The sequence below is a fragment of the Recurvomyces mirabilis genome (assembly GCF_035927965.1).
Source record: "Recurvomyces mirabilis strain CCFEE 5264 chromosome Unknown scaffold_30, whole genome shotgun sequence".
Taxonomy (NCBI): domain Eukaryota; kingdom Fungi; phylum Ascomycota; class Dothideomycetes; order Mycosphaerellales; family Teratosphaeriaceae; genus Recurvomyces; species Recurvomyces mirabilis.
Window position 1 is genome coordinate 188,559 of NW_027041964.1, and position 15,869 is coordinate 204,427.

At 53.0% G+C, this 15,869-nt stretch overlaps 7 protein-coding genes across 7 annotated transcripts; 4 read left to right on the forward strand and 3 right to left on the reverse strand.

Moving 5' to 3' along the window:
• Positions 1 to 535: 535 nt before the first annotated feature.
• Positions 536 to 1,884, forward strand: STE2 (pheromone alpha factor receptor; the record flags this gene model as incomplete). The annotated part of the gene is made up of 2 exons (XM_064841955.1): positions 536 to 1,334; positions 1,385 to 1,884. 2 exons carry the CDS (start codon positions 536 to 538, stop codon positions 1,882 to 1,884), a joined length of 1,299 nt encoding a protein of 432 aa, XP_064690465.1.
• Positions 1,885 to 2,386: 502 nt separating this feature from the next.
• Positions 2,387 to 3,547, reverse strand: LTS14_009273 (uncharacterized protein; the record flags this gene model as incomplete). Its single annotated transcript, XM_064841956.1, has 2 exons — positions 2,387 to 3,140; positions 3,240 to 3,547. 2 exons carry the CDS (start codon positions 3,545 to 3,547, stop codon positions 2,387 to 2,389), a joined length of 1,062 nt encoding a protein of 353 aa, XP_064690466.1.
• A 510-nt stretch (positions 3,548 to 4,057) lies between these two features.
• On the reverse strand, positions 4,058 to 4,507 carry LTS14_009274 (uncharacterized protein; the record flags this gene model as incomplete). Its single annotated transcript, XM_064841957.1, has 2 exons — positions 4,058 to 4,177; positions 4,226 to 4,507. The coding sequence occupies 2 exons, from the start codon at positions 4,505 to 4,507 to the stop codon at positions 4,058 to 4,060; spliced, it is 402 nt and encodes a 133-aa protein (XP_064690467.1).
• Positions 4,508 to 5,209: 702 nt separating this feature from the next.
• On the forward strand, positions 5,210 to 8,334 carry LTS14_009275 (uncharacterized protein; the record flags this gene model as incomplete). The annotated part of the gene is made up of 4 exons (XM_064841958.1): positions 5,210 to 6,269; positions 6,347 to 6,580; positions 6,665 to 6,839; positions 6,990 to 8,334. 4 exons carry the CDS (start codon positions 5,210 to 5,212, stop codon positions 8,332 to 8,334), a joined length of 2,814 nt encoding a protein of 937 aa, XP_064690468.1.
• A 1,107-nt stretch (positions 8,335 to 9,441) lies between these two features.
• LTS14_009276 (uncharacterized protein) lies at positions 9,442 to 10,781 on the forward strand (the record flags this gene model as incomplete). The annotated part of the gene is made up of 2 exons (XM_064841959.1): positions 9,442 to 9,499; positions 9,532 to 10,781. The coding sequence occupies 2 exons, from the start codon at positions 9,442 to 9,444 to the stop codon at positions 10,779 to 10,781; spliced, it is 1,308 nt and encodes a 435-aa protein (XP_064690469.1).
• Positions 10,782 to 10,793: 12 nt separating this feature from the next.
• Positions 10,794 to 11,842, reverse strand: LTS14_009277 (uncharacterized protein; the record flags this gene model as incomplete). Its single annotated transcript, XM_064841960.1, has 2 exons — positions 10,794 to 11,225; positions 11,276 to 11,842. The coding sequence occupies 2 exons, from the start codon at positions 11,840 to 11,842 to the stop codon at positions 10,794 to 10,796; spliced, it is 999 nt and encodes a 332-aa protein (XP_064690470.1).
• Positions 11,843 to 12,523: 681 nt separating this feature from the next.
• On the forward strand, positions 12,524 to 14,237 carry LTS14_009278 (uncharacterized protein; the record flags this gene model as incomplete). The annotated part of the gene is made up of 3 exons (XM_064841961.1): positions 12,524 to 13,050; positions 13,107 to 13,516; positions 13,561 to 14,237. 3 exons carry the CDS (start codon positions 12,524 to 12,526, stop codon positions 14,235 to 14,237), a joined length of 1,614 nt encoding a protein of 537 aa, XP_064690471.1.
• Between the last annotated feature and the right edge of the window lie 1,632 nt (positions 14,238 to 15,869).

Consider the following 15,869-nt stretch of genomic DNA (forward strand, 5'->3'; position numbering starts at 1 on the left):
ATTACGATCTACGCTGTTGACGGAGAGAGACAGAGTAGCCGTATCGCTACGGCGATTGGAGGCATTGTGAAGAGACATGAGGTGGGAAGTCTGATCTAATGAGCCGTCGTTGCTCCTTCCTGTTTCGCCGGATATAGCATGTATGACCTGCACTTTCACTTCACGTTCTTATCCTGACTCTTCACACCTCCAATCTCTGACATTGTCCTCTAGTATTGTGCACTCGTTCACCCACCACGAAGGCACTGCAGCCTACCATTGCAGCTGGACAATCTGAACACCACATTATATTCTTTCGATCGTTCTGGCGACTACATAAAGTCCGCCAGTCTCAAGGATCTGGTCTGCTGTCACGCTCTTTCGTTGTTCGACACACACGACGATCTACCCATCTATCTTCTGCTCCGTCCTCGCCCAAGCAAGGACGTCAACAACAGCATCTCAAAGGACACGACACAGCTCAATCATTTCAAAGCAAAGCCCAACAACAACTACCTCATCACATCAACTTGACAAACTCACGCATCTCAGAGCCATGGCCGAGAACGAATCGTGGCGAAAGGACCCTACCTTCGACTATTACAACCAGGACTTCGTTCTTACCGCACCCGATGCTATCACAGCTGTACCAGCCAGCCTGGCAGACGTCCTCAAGCTCGATAGACTCATCGCCACCCAAGGCGTCGTCTTCGGTGTACAGGCTGGTATCACAGGTCTTCTATTCCTGATCTTGCTTCTCATGACGAAACGCGACAAGCGACAGAGCGCGGTCTTCTTGCTCAACATCACGGCTTTGCTACTCATCTTCATTACTTGCGTTCTCTGGTGCGTGTCACTCACTGGCGTGTTCTATAATTTCTACAACTGGGAGCTCTTCTACTATATGGCAGACGATCCAGGTGTCATCAAGGCCACGCGACTTTCTGTGACCACAGAAGTCCTCGGCGTCCTCGTCATGTCTACCATCTTCAGCTCGCTGGTACTGCAAATCCGCATCGTGTGCTGTACACTGTCGGAGCTTTGGAAGCGATGCATCCTTGCTGTGTCGATTTCAGTTGCCTTGGCCGTGATCACTGTACGCTTCGTGCTTGCAGTCTACAACATCAAGTACAACATTATCGGCCTACTGGACGAGACAACCGATCAATTCCATTTCTTGGGCCAGCTCGGCAGGGCTAGCAATGCATGCACTGTGTTCGCCATCGCCTTTTTCTCCGCCATCTTCGTCACGAAGCTTGCCTTTGCCATTCGACTCAGACGCAAGCTGAACATGAAGCAATTCGGACCGATGCAGATCATCTTCGTCATGGGCTGCCAGACAATGATCGTACCAAGTGAGTATTATCCTGCTTGCGGAAGTACATCCGAGCTAACATTGTCACAGTGATCTTCGCCATCGTCGGTGACTACGCCACAGGCCATCAGCTCCAATCCCTCGTACAGACAGTCGTGGCCATCTTCCTCCCCCTCTCCGGGATGTGGGCGAGCGCTCAAACAGGCGACGACAAAGTCATTCGCCCCGACGCACGCTTCCACCGTGCCATCCCAGTCGGTGCTACAGACCTTTCTAGTGCAAAGGCTTACGGCAGCACAAAGACAAACGACACAACAGACACCCTCGTCGAGAACGACTTCGACAGCGAGACCGGCAGATACCAGTACACAGCAGCGAGCGGCGATCGCGGTAAGATGATGATTCGCAGCACGAGCAGTCCCCACGGCGCCGTCCATTTTCACCCCCAAGGCTTCGACTTCGGCGCGCAGGATCAGACCGGCGGCGGCTATGGGGCCGGCAAGACGAGTTTCAGCGAGGATCTGGAGATGCAGAGGTTGAAGAATGAAGGGGTGGTGGTCGATCGGACTTACAGTGTGAGGTCTGACTAGGAGTCAAACCAGACGTCTGCGAGGCGCGAGAGCTATAAGGTGGAATGCGCGCCCACGGAGGTCAATCTGCTTGGGCTGACTTGATTTGTCAGATTCTCTTTGCCGACTAGACCGTGCGAGGGTGGTGCATTGTATTGGTACGCTGGCTGCAAGAAGGCGAAGGCGAAGGCGGAGTCACGATGGTGCTCATCCTGTCAAGTGCCATTCACGATGGCTATACCACGACAGGGCTTACAGCATTCGCTACCGACCTACCGATCTACTTGGAAGTGAGATGGCTGAAGAGGTGATGATAATGCTGAGCTGAATCTTCTTAATCGTTGTGCTATCTATCATGCATTTCATAAGCGAGCGAGCGCACAGAGTAGCGAATCGACTATTTCATTGCTTCATCCAGAGTCTTGAACGTTCTTTCTCATCCTCACCGTCCTCTTCTGCTGCCATCATGAGGAGATGTACTGAAAAGGTCTTCGTCCAGGTCTTGGGCATCTGGATCAGCGTACTATGCTTCCATGTCTGCTATTGTGACGGCGCCTATATTCGGGAGAGGTCGGTCGGCTCGGCGAGGATTCAGCGCACGGGTGAAGGAGCGCGGACGGTCGTTCTCGATCATGTTGCGAGTTGTTCTCGTGCTGGATGGCGCATTGCGGCTTTCAACATGTAGGCCAACAGTGAGACCCGAGACTGTTGGAGAGGTCCTCCCGGAGCCGGAGCGATCTCGATAGGATAAGGGCGGAAGGTTTGCTAGAGCCGCGTTTGTCGCGGACGCAGATGGACTATGATCACCGCCCGGAGTCCAGTGTGGTGGTAATTCGGGCCGCGTCCAGAAAACCATGGCTCGTCGGAGTCGAGCGATCTTTTCCTCGACGTCGCGGCTAGCCTGCAAACGGTCATCTCGCGGGCGCACTATTCCAGCAATAGCACGGGTATCCTCTTCACCAATTTGTGCGAAGGATGGCGCTGTGTGAGGAAATGCTCCTACTCCAGGGCTTCGTGGATGGTGGTGTCTCATTGTCCTGGGTCTCCGATCTCTTTGATCCGATCGAGGCGGCCGATGGTTGGTCTGATTGCCAAAGAGGGCGTGGAGATCACGTGCGCGTTCCATGTCAGCCCGCAGTGTTGCCTCTGCTGCCTCCATACGAGCTGCGTCCGTCGGGGTGATTTCCGGTGCCTCCCATCTCCGCCAGTCCTGCCGCGAGGCGACCGCTTCTCTACTGTCGTGAAACTGCTGCAATACCAGCGCGTCCTCCATATCCCTGTCATCATTACGACAATGAACCTCATGTGGCCCGAACTGTTCCCTCAAACACCGCTAGCAGAAATGAAAGCCGCAGGGGCAGGTCATGTGATCGCACCCATCGGTTTTCTGTAGAGTTACACCGCAGCTAGGACACTTCTTTGAGATCTTCTTTATCAGCGTGTCGTTCGCGATACGCTCAGCGTTGAGCTTCCTATTTCGCTGTTGCCTTTCGGGGTCATTGTCGTATGCTTCGCATGTCTTGCCGAAGTGCCAGGGGATGAGATGTCGAACACAGGTATGATGGCCACATTTGAGGCATGTCATGGGAAGATCCTGGTTGTAGTGCACGTTCCCCTCATCATACGACGGGTTGGTGCACCAGTAGAAATTGCTATCAGCGTTGCGGGAGTGTCGGATCGTCATCTGGTTGAAGCGGGTCGATGTAGCGGCGTCTGTGAGGCGACTAATGTCTGCGGGTGTCAAGACTCCGCTACAATTTGGACATCGTGCTTGGCGCCATTGGGTCCTCTCCAAGTCGGATCTCATCCACCTACGCACACACGAGGTGCAGATGGCGGTCTTCCTAGAGCAACGAGCGGCACACAGTCCAAGTGGGAAAGCTGATGGTGGTTTCTCCTCTGCACATATCATGCATTCGAGCAAGCGCTCGCCCTCAGGTTTCGAGCTTTGATCGGCCATCCTGGATATTCCACTATGCGATAGTCGTGAAAGTGTGATGAATAGGCCGATGGCTACTATGAAAAGGATTTCGCCGATAGTGATGATTGTACGAACGTCTGAAAACTGGTATGTGACGTGTTTGATGTTGTGGTGTTCAAAAAACAACATCGCACGGGAAAGACTGCCAGTCATGCCAGGAAAGTCCTGCCTCAAATGACAGTGGCTACCCACTGCCGGAGGGAAATGAAAGTCTTAACCAGGACCGATTTTCGGCATATCATGATGTTCACTCAGCCCAGACAGGTACTTATTGAGCTCCTCGACCCGCTGCTTATGCGTCTTGATGCCTTCGCGTTGAAGACGTTCGTCTAGCTATGCGATGTTAGCATCGAGTATCGTGGACATTCCTAGAGTACTCACTCGTTTTCGTCGCCGCTCCTCGAACCGGCGCTGTGCTTCGGTCTTGCCATATTGCTTAGTATCGTCCTCGCGCTCTTTGGTCAGCGCTCCATCCACATCCTCATCTGCAAGCACTTTCTGTACATCGTCAGGCTCGTCAATCTGCTCCTTGTCGATGATAGCGAGGGCAGTATCAGACGGCTTCACAGTCTGCGACTTCTTCTTCTTCTTTATGCCAGCATTCTTGGCACCTTTGAGCTTGAGGCCTCCACCCACCGCATTCCCATAGTCTGATGACGGCATGTCTCGACAAGCTGCTGCCGATTCTGTCACGCAATGATTAGTGGTCAATATGAGAGCTTGTAGGACTCAGTGAAACATCGAGATATATGTGCTTATGTAACACGATGGCGCTAGCGTCTACGCCACAAATCGCGATATGATTCTTCCGGATTGTGTTTTCACTTCTCTCTGTGCACTCGACGATCGTAACATCCGCCGATAACTTCTCAGTCTTGAGATTGAGACGTAGCTAGACATTGTGCCAGTCGTCAGATTGCGTTTGTTCCTTAACACCTCACATCCCACGCCAAGGATCGATCTACCAGCTACTCTAGCCGAATACCCGCCCCGCTCGTGCACCTCGCATATCGGATCTCTAGTTCTCCCTCACCTTATCCACAGCGTAAGCACGCAATAAAAGGCCCCTCGCTCACCGCAGCTGTTGCTACTGGCAGCTCTTTTATATTCACCGTAGCGAAAGCCGATATGTGCCTGCGGATCTGCCCGGAGAATATGTACTCCTGGTACCGCTTCGATACCATATCTTGAAGCTCGTACGCCAACAGGCCGCGTGTGCATATATATCTGCCGAAGAACGATTGACGAGCATACGGGACACTGTTCAGATCGTACCGACGATATATCAAGATCCAAGACGAGGTCAAAATTATTATATGCCCGGATAATAAGCTTTCACCCTAGCTCATAGCACGCCATACCAACATGGCGCCACTACCCTGTTCACCCGCCTCAAACTCTACCGCTTCTGAAGCATCTCAGTCTCATCCCACCTCTGGGAATGATACGGATGACTCCCTGACCACACCTCGTCCTGGCCCGTCTGACCCCGCACAGCGGACTCTAGCGAATCTGAGTAAGCCGAGCATACCTGCATATTCGTCAAGTCCCGAGAGTGTCAAGAGACTCAGCCTCGGCGAGAGTGGTCCAAGCACGAGAAAAAGTCCATGGGAGAGATTAGCTGAGTTCTCGGCTGAGAATGGAGTGAGGAGGAACCCGTATACGTACAGCTCCTCGCCGAAAAGTACCTCGCACGTGCCTGCCGAATCGGACAGTGCAGAAAGTGAAGATCTGCCGGCGTGGGCCAGACAGGACGAAGAGCGAAGTCCATGGGATCGACTACACGACCCACCACCAACAGATACTCGACCAGGAGTTGCCCTGACTCGTAGCTCACCGCCTAAGGCCACATTGCCTGGAACCTCGGCCTTGCGAGTCTCACCAGACCGACAGCGAAGTGTGAGCTTCTCGCCAAGCCTGCCAACATTGAAGCCAGAGCGACAAGGAAGTTACAGCGGGTCTGCGATGGCGAAGCGGCTTACGCCATCAGTCAGCCCGCATGGCGAGGCGAGGCCTGGGATGAGTGGAGACTTGGGTGATAGCAGTGCGGACGAAAGTACAGCGATCTTCAGACGTGATCGATCAGCTGGCGGCACGAGCAGACAAGGTACATATGGGGCCATGGCTGGTGAAGTAGAGGATGAGCCACACCAGCAAGCAGCAGGATATGATGGTGAGCAGGAAGAGATAACGAGCGATGTGCCAAGACGGAGGAAAGCACCAAGTACAAGTAGTAAGACTCGTGGAGGTACTCGAAGTGCAAATGCTAGTATAATTTCACGCCGTGATCGGCAGGCACAAGGGGGTGCGGAGCAAGAAGGAGATGAGAGTGAGCAGGAAGGATGGTTCAAGAGTCTGGTGGAGAAGTACGGCAGTGTCGAGTTGGAGAATAAGGGAAGTGTGGCTCGTGATCATCTCGCGCTTGGTAAGTGCTCAAGTATCCCTCTTTCCTGCCCTCGAACACTGGTCACGTGTGAGTTCTTACAACTGACACATCAACAGAGCGGACTTTCCTCGCCTGGCTCCGCACGAGTCTCTCCTTCGCATCGATCGGCATTGCCGTAACACAGCTCTTCAGACTGAACAGTTCGCTATCCTCGAATAACTCGAATACCGAAGCAGAGTTCGTATCAACATCGTCGTCAGCAGCTCCAATACAACAGCTTCTATCGCCCGCTAGCACACATCCGCTTCGCCACGTTGGCAAGCCTTTGGGCGCTACTTTTCTCGCTATATGTACGTGCCCTCCTCCTCCACCTACTGCGACCTGAACGTGTCGCATCGAGCTGTGGAAGACGAAGCTGACATATTCGTGTTCAGCTATACTCATCCTCCTCATTGGCTTCCATCGCTATTTCGAGTCTCAGCACTACGTCATTCGCGGTAAATTCCCAGCATCGAGAGGCAGCATCATACTGGTCTCACTCGTCGCATGTGGCCTTATCATTACGAGTCTTGTCGTGGTAGTTGCGATCGCTCCAGCCGCCTTCGAAAAGTGAGCTACTCACTCGAAATACCTGAGCCACCCTAGCAGCTTGAGATTCGAAATGACTACGAGGGATAACGATTCCTTCCGGCGACGGCTTGACCCTACGGCTCCCTCGTTCGAGCCTGCGTCCATTAGTCCGCCAGGATAGTATCTCAGCGCTCAGGAGCTAGGTCTTGATACCCCAGCGGACGATGTAGCACGTGATCCTGTTACGCCACATCATGGGTATCACTACTACAACGCATCTCATGCCGCCAACGCACCATATTCGGACGACACTCCTGGCCTTGCAGAGCGTTCGATCTTCGACCGTGGTCAGGCTGCCATCGTACAGCTGAATCGTATACGCGAGGCTGGGGTAGTTGAGCAAGATGCGACATTGTATGCCCGCATCAACGCAGTGCAAGAACGAGTACGAGTCGCCATGCGACAATCTCGTCGTCTAGCTCATCGCAATCGTCCTGGTCAGTTACCGTTGCTGTGGACACCGGAAACACCGCCGTATGGTCAGCTTCGATGCTTCGAATCAGTCAGAAGTGCTGCAAGGGTCTACGATGTCAACTCGCAAAATGCACATCTAAGTCCACTTGCTTATCGGAGGGCAACTCATGAGCTTTTCTCCACCGGAAATGCTCCTTTTGTGAACATACCACCTCATGGTACTCAGTTCACGACAACCAGCCTCACGAGACGAGCGGAAAGGCTTGCAGAGCAGTATCGCACCGACGATCCTGAAGAAATACCTCACAGCCCAGCCTCACAAACTGCAGATTCGGTGGAGGCTGCGAATGGAGAGCATAACCCAAACGAGGAGGAGGCTGAAGGTCCTGATCTCCAGCGGCAGAATCTTGTTCGCGAGACTTTGTCGCTGGCTCGCGATGCACAAGGCAGACCTACCATCCGAGGCGCGCTTGTACTTCCGAGCACCGCTTGTACAGCCGTGGACAACTCCTCAAGAACTGGGTCCGCTGCCATGCTTACGTCCTGGCGGGATCGGAATATGCGCGAAGCTTACAATCGACGCTGCGTGCGCATCACCCCTGACATGCGGGCAGCTATACTACAGCCGATCATCAGGTACAGAGACTTTGCGACCGACATCATTGGCCAACTCCCCAGCTCTGCTCCCAGTCATCAGGCTGGACAGCTCGAGCGACAGGGACACTTCGGCGCCGAGCGTTTTGTCTACTCGATTCCGCAGATGCTGCAGGTGCGCAACCATCTTGCAGGTCATAGATTTACCGACATGCCATCTGTACAGACACCACCACGCGCCGGTCCTTCGAGATTGCCAGAAGCAGCGACGCCAGCAGAGTCCACTGATGGTCGAATGTTCTCACCGCAGGGAGAAGCATTCCTAGACATGATCCGCCGTGACGAACAAGAACCATTTACTCCACTACCTCGACAAGTGTCTGCGCAGCCCATCGACCTTTCGTCTTCGGTCTATTCGCGGAGGATTGGTGATGATCACGTCGATGGCCGGCCCGATACAGCTTAGGAAGCAGAAACTGCGGCATTTGAGAATGCTGTTCGCGCCAGGCTCGCACTACACGCACCACGACCGGACAAAGTCGAAGTCCAATATATACGAAAGTCGGTCACACCATTCTTGGTCACATATATTCTAAGCTATCGCGGCAGAGTCTTCGACAGAGCTCTAGTCTTCGACTGGCGGAGTAGTCGGAGTTTGAGGCGTGCGTGGAATAAACTTTGTGTTAGTCGGACAGCGATGACGATTCTGGGGAGGAAGCGGTGTTGTGCTCTGTTCCAGCTCGAGCTGTAGGAAGCCCTCGGTCTTCGAGTGATTGATGAGAGGCTGGCCGATGAGTTGTTTGCAGAGCCTTGGTACCATGGGCTGGACTGATTGATGTAGTAGACATGATTGTAGCCGTGTACTGTCGCTTTTGATAAGCCCGGTCGTGCCTGAAGCCGTCCAGGATGGCACCGAGCATCTTACCCACTTTCCATTCAACGCTCTATACTACCTGATGCCACGATGTGTATATTTTGCAATTCATGCTCACTTGAGATGTTGTACTTCGTACAATAAGACGGGGAGGATTGCCGAGCACCACGCCACAAAGTTCGCTACCTTCGCTACAGTTCAATACCAAAACTTGTACAAGCTTTTATCATCGACGAGTCACCATTCGCGGCACCGGGTTCTGGAAGCGATGTTCACACCGTCCGGTGATGTCACAAACACCTGATGGCATAGCAGACGTCACTCATCGCATCAAGAAGCCAGCAAGATCGAAGAATGGTTGCATTACCTGCTTGAGACGCAAGGTCAGATGCAATGAGCAGCGTCCACGATGCGGGCATTGCGAGCGCTTGAATCTGCAGTGCGCATGGCGCGCAAGCAATGGAGAGTCCAGCCGTAGAGGGACGACCGCGACGGCCTCGTCTCAAACACCAGCTCTGTCACAGACGTTGGCTGCCAAAGGCGCAACGGGTTTCTTTGATACATTCGACTTCAATGACAGCATATGGCACGATACGTCCACTCTTGACCCGGCCACATTCGACTGGCCATTTGGCGTAGAGGCCTCTGATTTTGCTGCCACCACAGATGGCTCTACACTTGCTCGTGTGACTACTCTAGATGATCGAGATACGTCGGCTCGCGCAGGTCCAGCGAGTAGTCCTCTGGCGGTACATGGGTACAATAATGTCTCGCCTGCTTCGTCTGCAGACACTGGTGGTCAAGCACTGGTAGAGCATTTCTTGGCCTCTGTCGTACCTCCAATACTGTCGTCCGTCGAGGTCGGTCCACGATGGACTTCCACGAAGATGTTGCTGGCTTCCCTCGCAGAGTCCTCATCTATGGTACGGCATGCTATGATGGCATTCTCAGCGCTCGAGTACAGTGGTGGCGAAAACAGTGTGAGAACGGACCGCCGGGCACTGTACGACAAGGCATACAATGTCCTCGTCACTAATGCCACCAAAGACTCGACTGGGACTGCTGGTAACTTAGTGTATGGGTTAGCAACAGCCTTCTTCCTTGCGTACGCTGACCTGATCACGAACAAAGTCCGAGATGCACAGTCGGTGCTGCGAGATGCTGCTACTCTTCTTGCAAGTCATCGAGGCAAGCAATTGAGCACAGCTGAGAAGCGACTGATAGCTTGGATTCGTCTCATCGACTCTCGCGCGGCATCGGCAGGTACAGATGGTGCATTTGTTGCAGAAACGGACAGAAACGAGTACACTCCGACTACAGCCCGACACGGAACGCCAAATGAAGGAGATACCAGAGAATCTGCGGGTCGTGGTGATGATGCAATAGAAGACATTCTCTTCGACATCTTGTATGCGCCAGGAATAGCATTCTATCAGAGAGTACAGAGCATCATGGCACGAGTCAGTAACATCGATCCGTGGCATCGTACTCGCGGCACTGTCGCAGACGAGACAGAAGTCATGGCTGTCGCTGCTAAGATCTCTGAAGATCTGCGGACGCTCGAAGCACAACGTCCAGCACTGATGGATCATGCTGTAGCTGGTGCTTTGACCGAACGTCACATTGCTCAGGATATCGCGGTTGCCATTACTAGGAGCTACAGGGTGTACTGGGCCAATTATCATGCTGGTCATATACATCTTCATCGTGTTGCCTACAAGCATCTACCAGCTACACCTGACGTTATGGAAGCACGAACCACGATCAAGCGCATCACCAATCTGCTTCAGCAAGCTGGGGATCAGCTGCCGGTGAACTTTATCTGGCCTTTATTAATGGCGTGCTGCGAGGAAGATGGTCTCGAGGAGCGCCAGTGGATGATACAAGCCATACGCAACATGCAGAGCCAAGCATCAAATGCTAAACCAATAGCAGATGTGCTAGAGGAGGTGCATCGGCGTCAAGACACGACAAAGCTGAGAGCTGATGTGCGACAAGTATCGCTTGATCTATTTTCTATGTCGTTTGCGGTCGTCTAGTATGGGAGTCGTCTATGCGCTAGACTTGTTCAATCGCGCTTCTTCTGACTCAAGCGTCCGGACCTGATCCAGGATCCACTTCTGCTTGTCTTTGCTGGTGAATCGAGGATATGGTCTTCTGCAATGTCTCGCCTCCTCAGGATATCCCAGCAACTCCGATACGACCCACTTTGTCCCGTTGATGCCACCATCGCCAAAGCCAAGCTCGGAGACACCAAGAGTGTATTGCAGCTTCTGTGCCTCTTCGAACTTTCCAGCCATGTAGAGATCATAGACTGCCACACAGGATTTCGGGTAGAGATTACCGACACCAGTGATGCAACCGGTGCCGCCCACGGACAAGGCCGGGATGAGCCAGTCACTTTGACCAGCAAGTGCCGAGAATTGCTTTGGGGAGAAAGCGGCACTGACTCGAGTGACCTTGGCAATGCTTCCGCAAGTGAGCTGAATCTCGAGTCAGAATGATACATGTGGCAAGGAGTGGCAAAACTTACCTTGACACCAACGATGTTGCTGTGCTTTGCAAGACGATCGAGCATTGGCGAATCCACGTTGAGGCCGGCTGTGACGTTCGGGAAGTTGTATATCAAGACCGGAATTGGCGATGCATCAGCGACCTCCTCGTAGAACTCGCAAATGGCGTCCTTGGTCATCGCGAAATGGAAGAAGCTGGGGACGAGGATCAACGCAAAGTCGGCGCCAGCCTCTTTTACAGCCACAGAGTCGTCGATGACATCGCGAGTTGATATACCGCTGGTGCCGACTGTGATTGGTAGATCTGGCTTGCCTGCGTGAGAGACGACCTTCTTTGCCAGGCGTGTTAGATCGACTTTCTCTTTCCTGCTCAGTGCGATAGCCTCGCCATTGGTTCCAGCTAGTACGATGCCGTGGATGCCAGACTTTGCCAAAAAGGTGATGTGCTTGGTCTGTGTCTCAGGGTCGAGTTCCTGCCGTGTGGAAGAGTCGAAGAATGTCAATGATGGAACATGGATGCCTGGTGGGTATGGTCTTGATGCGGCTGCATTGCCATTGCTGCCGACGCCGTTCTCGTTCGATGGCATTTTGAAACGTGATGAGTGTTGGAGAAGAGATTGTTGGTGATGGGGTTCACACGGGAAAGTGACAGTCTCGAGGCTGAAGGAAGAAGGGAAGGTGCTACCTCTTCAATCAGAAGATTGTTCTAATGCCACGGCGTACATTTCCGAACAGATCCCGCATCGCGTCGGACACGCGAGGTCCTCCACTAGATCTCCATGCGAGCATTCCACATCATCGACATTCTCGGCACAGTCTAGTCGGAGCATGGTCGCGTTATTTTCAAGGTTGCGGGTCTGGCGACGGTCTCGCGAGCAGTAGGAGGATGAGTACGTCGGAAGTCCATCGGCTGAGCTAGATGTGCTTGCCGATGGCGAGCCGAGCTTGGCATCAGCTCAGTAGACGACAAGGTACGACCCGCCGACGTCAGACCAGATGGAAGTCCCCACACAAGACGTCCCTCGGCACTCTCATTTGCGACGACCTCCATCTTCACCACCCCGACTCATATACTCCCCACACCTGGAGAGCATAATCCATGTTTTCCGCGTGCACCAACTCCGCGTGGTGGCGTCGCTCGAGACGAGCGGAGGTAGTACCGGCATACTGCCGATCTCTATAGATATGCGCGATGCATCCGCATAGGAATCATCTTAGAACTCGGATCATCCATCTTGTCACACTCTCACTCGACGACATCGCCCATCATGACTGGTTTCGGACGTGCCAAGGAGGACAGGCCCACACCGGCTGAGGTCTACAACCGGAGAGTCTATGCCTCTGCCCTGATCGTCTCGCTCGGCGTGATGGCATATGGCTACGATTCGGCCTTCATCGGTACCACTATCACGCAGTCCTCCTTCAAGCGCGACTTTGGCCTGAGCAAGATGAGCAAGGCGCAGCAGAATGAGGTTTCAAGCAACCTCACCAGTATCTACTCTGCTGGAGGATTCTTCGGTGCTTTCTTCATGTTCTTTTCGCTGGAACTGCTCGGCCGCAAGAAGACCATCATCATCTCGGACATCATTTTCATCATTGGAGCTGTCCTGTGTACGGTCCCGACTCATCAGCTCGGGCTAGTCTACGCCGGTCGTCTCTTCACCGGACTCGGTGTTGGTGGTATTGCTGCTGTCTGTCCCATATACGTCAGCGAACTTGCGCCTCCCGCCATACGTGGTCGACTCACTGGTTTCTTTGAATCCTTCTACCAGGTTGGCGCTGTGATTGGCTTCTGGTGAGACAACCCCACGCTGGTCGATTCTCGGCATTAAGCTGACTTCATCGTTCTAGGATTAATTATGGTGTCGTCCACAACATCCCCAAGACCTCTTCAACGGCATGGCGTATCCCGATGGGTGTGCAATTAATCCCAGCAGCGTTGCTAGCGATCGGGATCCCGTTCTTGCGCGAGTCGCCTGTCTGGTTGTTGAAGAAAGATCGCACCGAAGAGGCATACAAAGTTTACAGCTACTATCGCAACCTACCGGTCGACCATCAATACATCCACGAGGATGTCATGTTTGTCAGAGGACAGATCGAGCATGAACGATCTGTCTCGACTGGGGCCCGACCGACCTTTGGCGCCTTCATCAAGGGTGCAGCAAAGGAGGCTACGCTCAAGGGCATGCGTAACCGCTTCGCTTTGGTCTTTATAATGTTCATGTGGCAAGCGTGGTCAGGCGCAGCGGCGATTAACTATTGTAAGTTGAGTCTCGATTTGACAAACATGTCGAGATATTGACAGTGTCCGAAGACTCTCCCACGATCTTCAACTCCATTGGTTTGACCGATGTCACTCTGTGGACAGGTGTCTACGGCCTCATCAAAGCAGGTGGCTCGATCATCTTCTACACATTCTTTGTGGACAGCTTTGGTCGAAAGTGGCCATGGATCGTGTCGTCCCTCGGTTGCGCAGTATGCCAGTACTACCTTGCTGGGTATATAGCTGTCGCTCGACCTAGCGCCACCTCATCTCCATCGGCGAGCACGATCGCTGGAGGAAGAGCGGCAACTGCAGCCATCATGGTCTTTGGCGCGACCTGGTCCTGTGGAGCTAATGGACTTCCCTGGATTATTTCTGCCGAAATATTCCCAAGCAGCTTAAGATCGATATCAGGTCCCTTCGCTGGAATGAGCGTGTGGCTATGGACCTTTGTAGTCACCAAGAGCTTGCCGGAGATGTACACCAGTATGGGCTACGGAGTCTATGTCTTCTTTGCTACTATGCTCGTCTGTGCCAGCATCTATGCCTTTTTCTTCATCCATGAGACCAAGGGACTCAGGATAGATCAGATGGACGAGCTTTTCGGATTCGTTAGGCCCGGTAACAACTACGCTGCGAAGGCTATGGAGGATGGCGAATTCAATGACGATGGTTCTGAACGCAAAGCGCCTCCGGAAGCAAGAGTCGAGGCTGTCTAGTTGTGGTGTGTGGTGCATCAACTCAGAATCACTTTTCGAAGAAGATTTACCGGATGTGGCCAGCGTCCTATGTGCCGAAGAACCACATCGCGTGACTATATCTCTGTCTTCTACACGTTGTCATCATCTAGCGGTCATTGAAGACATCGATACGGAAGATTCTGTGCGATGAGATGCCAAAATATATAAGGGAGTCCATCAGCCGTGCGGCCCTGTGGTGTTTGAGCTCCTTCTATTGGCGTACTGGCATCTCCAGCCTCACTCACAGATGATGCATCAGCTTGTTGAACTGACGTATCGACATTCCCACGGCGCTCGAGGCTCTTCCGCCACTACAGTCCCCTCCACCGAGTGTATCGCGAAACACTTTGTTGAGAAAAGCACCACGCGACCAAGGTAGTGGTCGACTATGCACCGTTCATGATGTATCCTAATGCTTGCCAATAGACGCTTCAGTCTGCTTTCTAATACCAGCAGCATGTACGACCTAGTAAGGGGAGTCTAGCTTGTGCAGCATATTGTATACGACAATCCAATGCTAGCTCGGTAGTATTCAGGCTAAGGCGGTCGTGGCCGACCTGGTTGACGAAGTGACCAGTATCAAGGCCGGCGTCCTAGAGATACTGGCGGAAGGACTCGTTAAAGTGTTGCTGGATAGCAAGAAGAGCAGGCTTGTGTGCGGCCGGAGTTTTGTTGGTATTCTGATGTGGAGACAGGAGGTAGGATTACATTGATTTGCGGCGAATTGCATCGTTGGTATCGAATCCCGCACGGCGGAACCTTCCATCATCTTTCGAGTTGGTGCCGCTGCTGTTGAATACCTGACCTTCAAGGCCACGGCCGAATATCATAGTTTCCTTTTGGCTTGGTTGCACGGTGCTGATGGCTGCACAGACAGCGTCGAGTGCTTGTGGTGGTGTGCGCTTTCTCGCCTCATTATATCAATCGTCAGCTTCCTGGGAGGCCTTATCGAACGCAAACCACTAGTGCCTCACACTCTTCCTTCGATCTTGACATTGCCAGCGAAGGGAGAACGCTTATCGTCAGATAGCGAGTGCCCAAGCCACTCCTCGGACTTGATTGGGTTTGTCTTACACACCAGACGCTGCGCCCGACCACCGACACGGGGCTCGTGGCCACCACTTGCGTCAATTATCAGCTGAGCAGTGTTGGACGGCTTCTTGACCTTGTCGTTTACCATCGTGCGTGATGTGAGACAGATACGATCGAGATATTGCTGATGTACGAAAACCTCGCCTTGGTGCAGAGAACGGGAATCGCTCGGGCTACCGTGTGCAAGAGACGCTCGGTAAGGTTTTCGTTGATATATAAGGGCTCTGCGAAGATGCAGAGAACGGCCGTTGCTCGGGTTATCTAATGCAGGAGTTGTCTGAAAGTCCACTCCGCTAGCGCACAGCGAGGACTCACTTGGCGCGCAAGGTAGGGACTGGTTTGCCCTTCCACGAGAGAGGTGTCGGCTCGCTTGAGATCTTGGTAAGGTATTGGATGCGTGTGTGTTTTTCCGGGTGTTTCAGGATGATGTCTGCAAGTTGGTGTTGTACTTGTTGTTGCAGATGATCTTGTTGTTGCAGATGATCTTGTTGTTGCAGATGATCTTGTTGTTGCAGATGA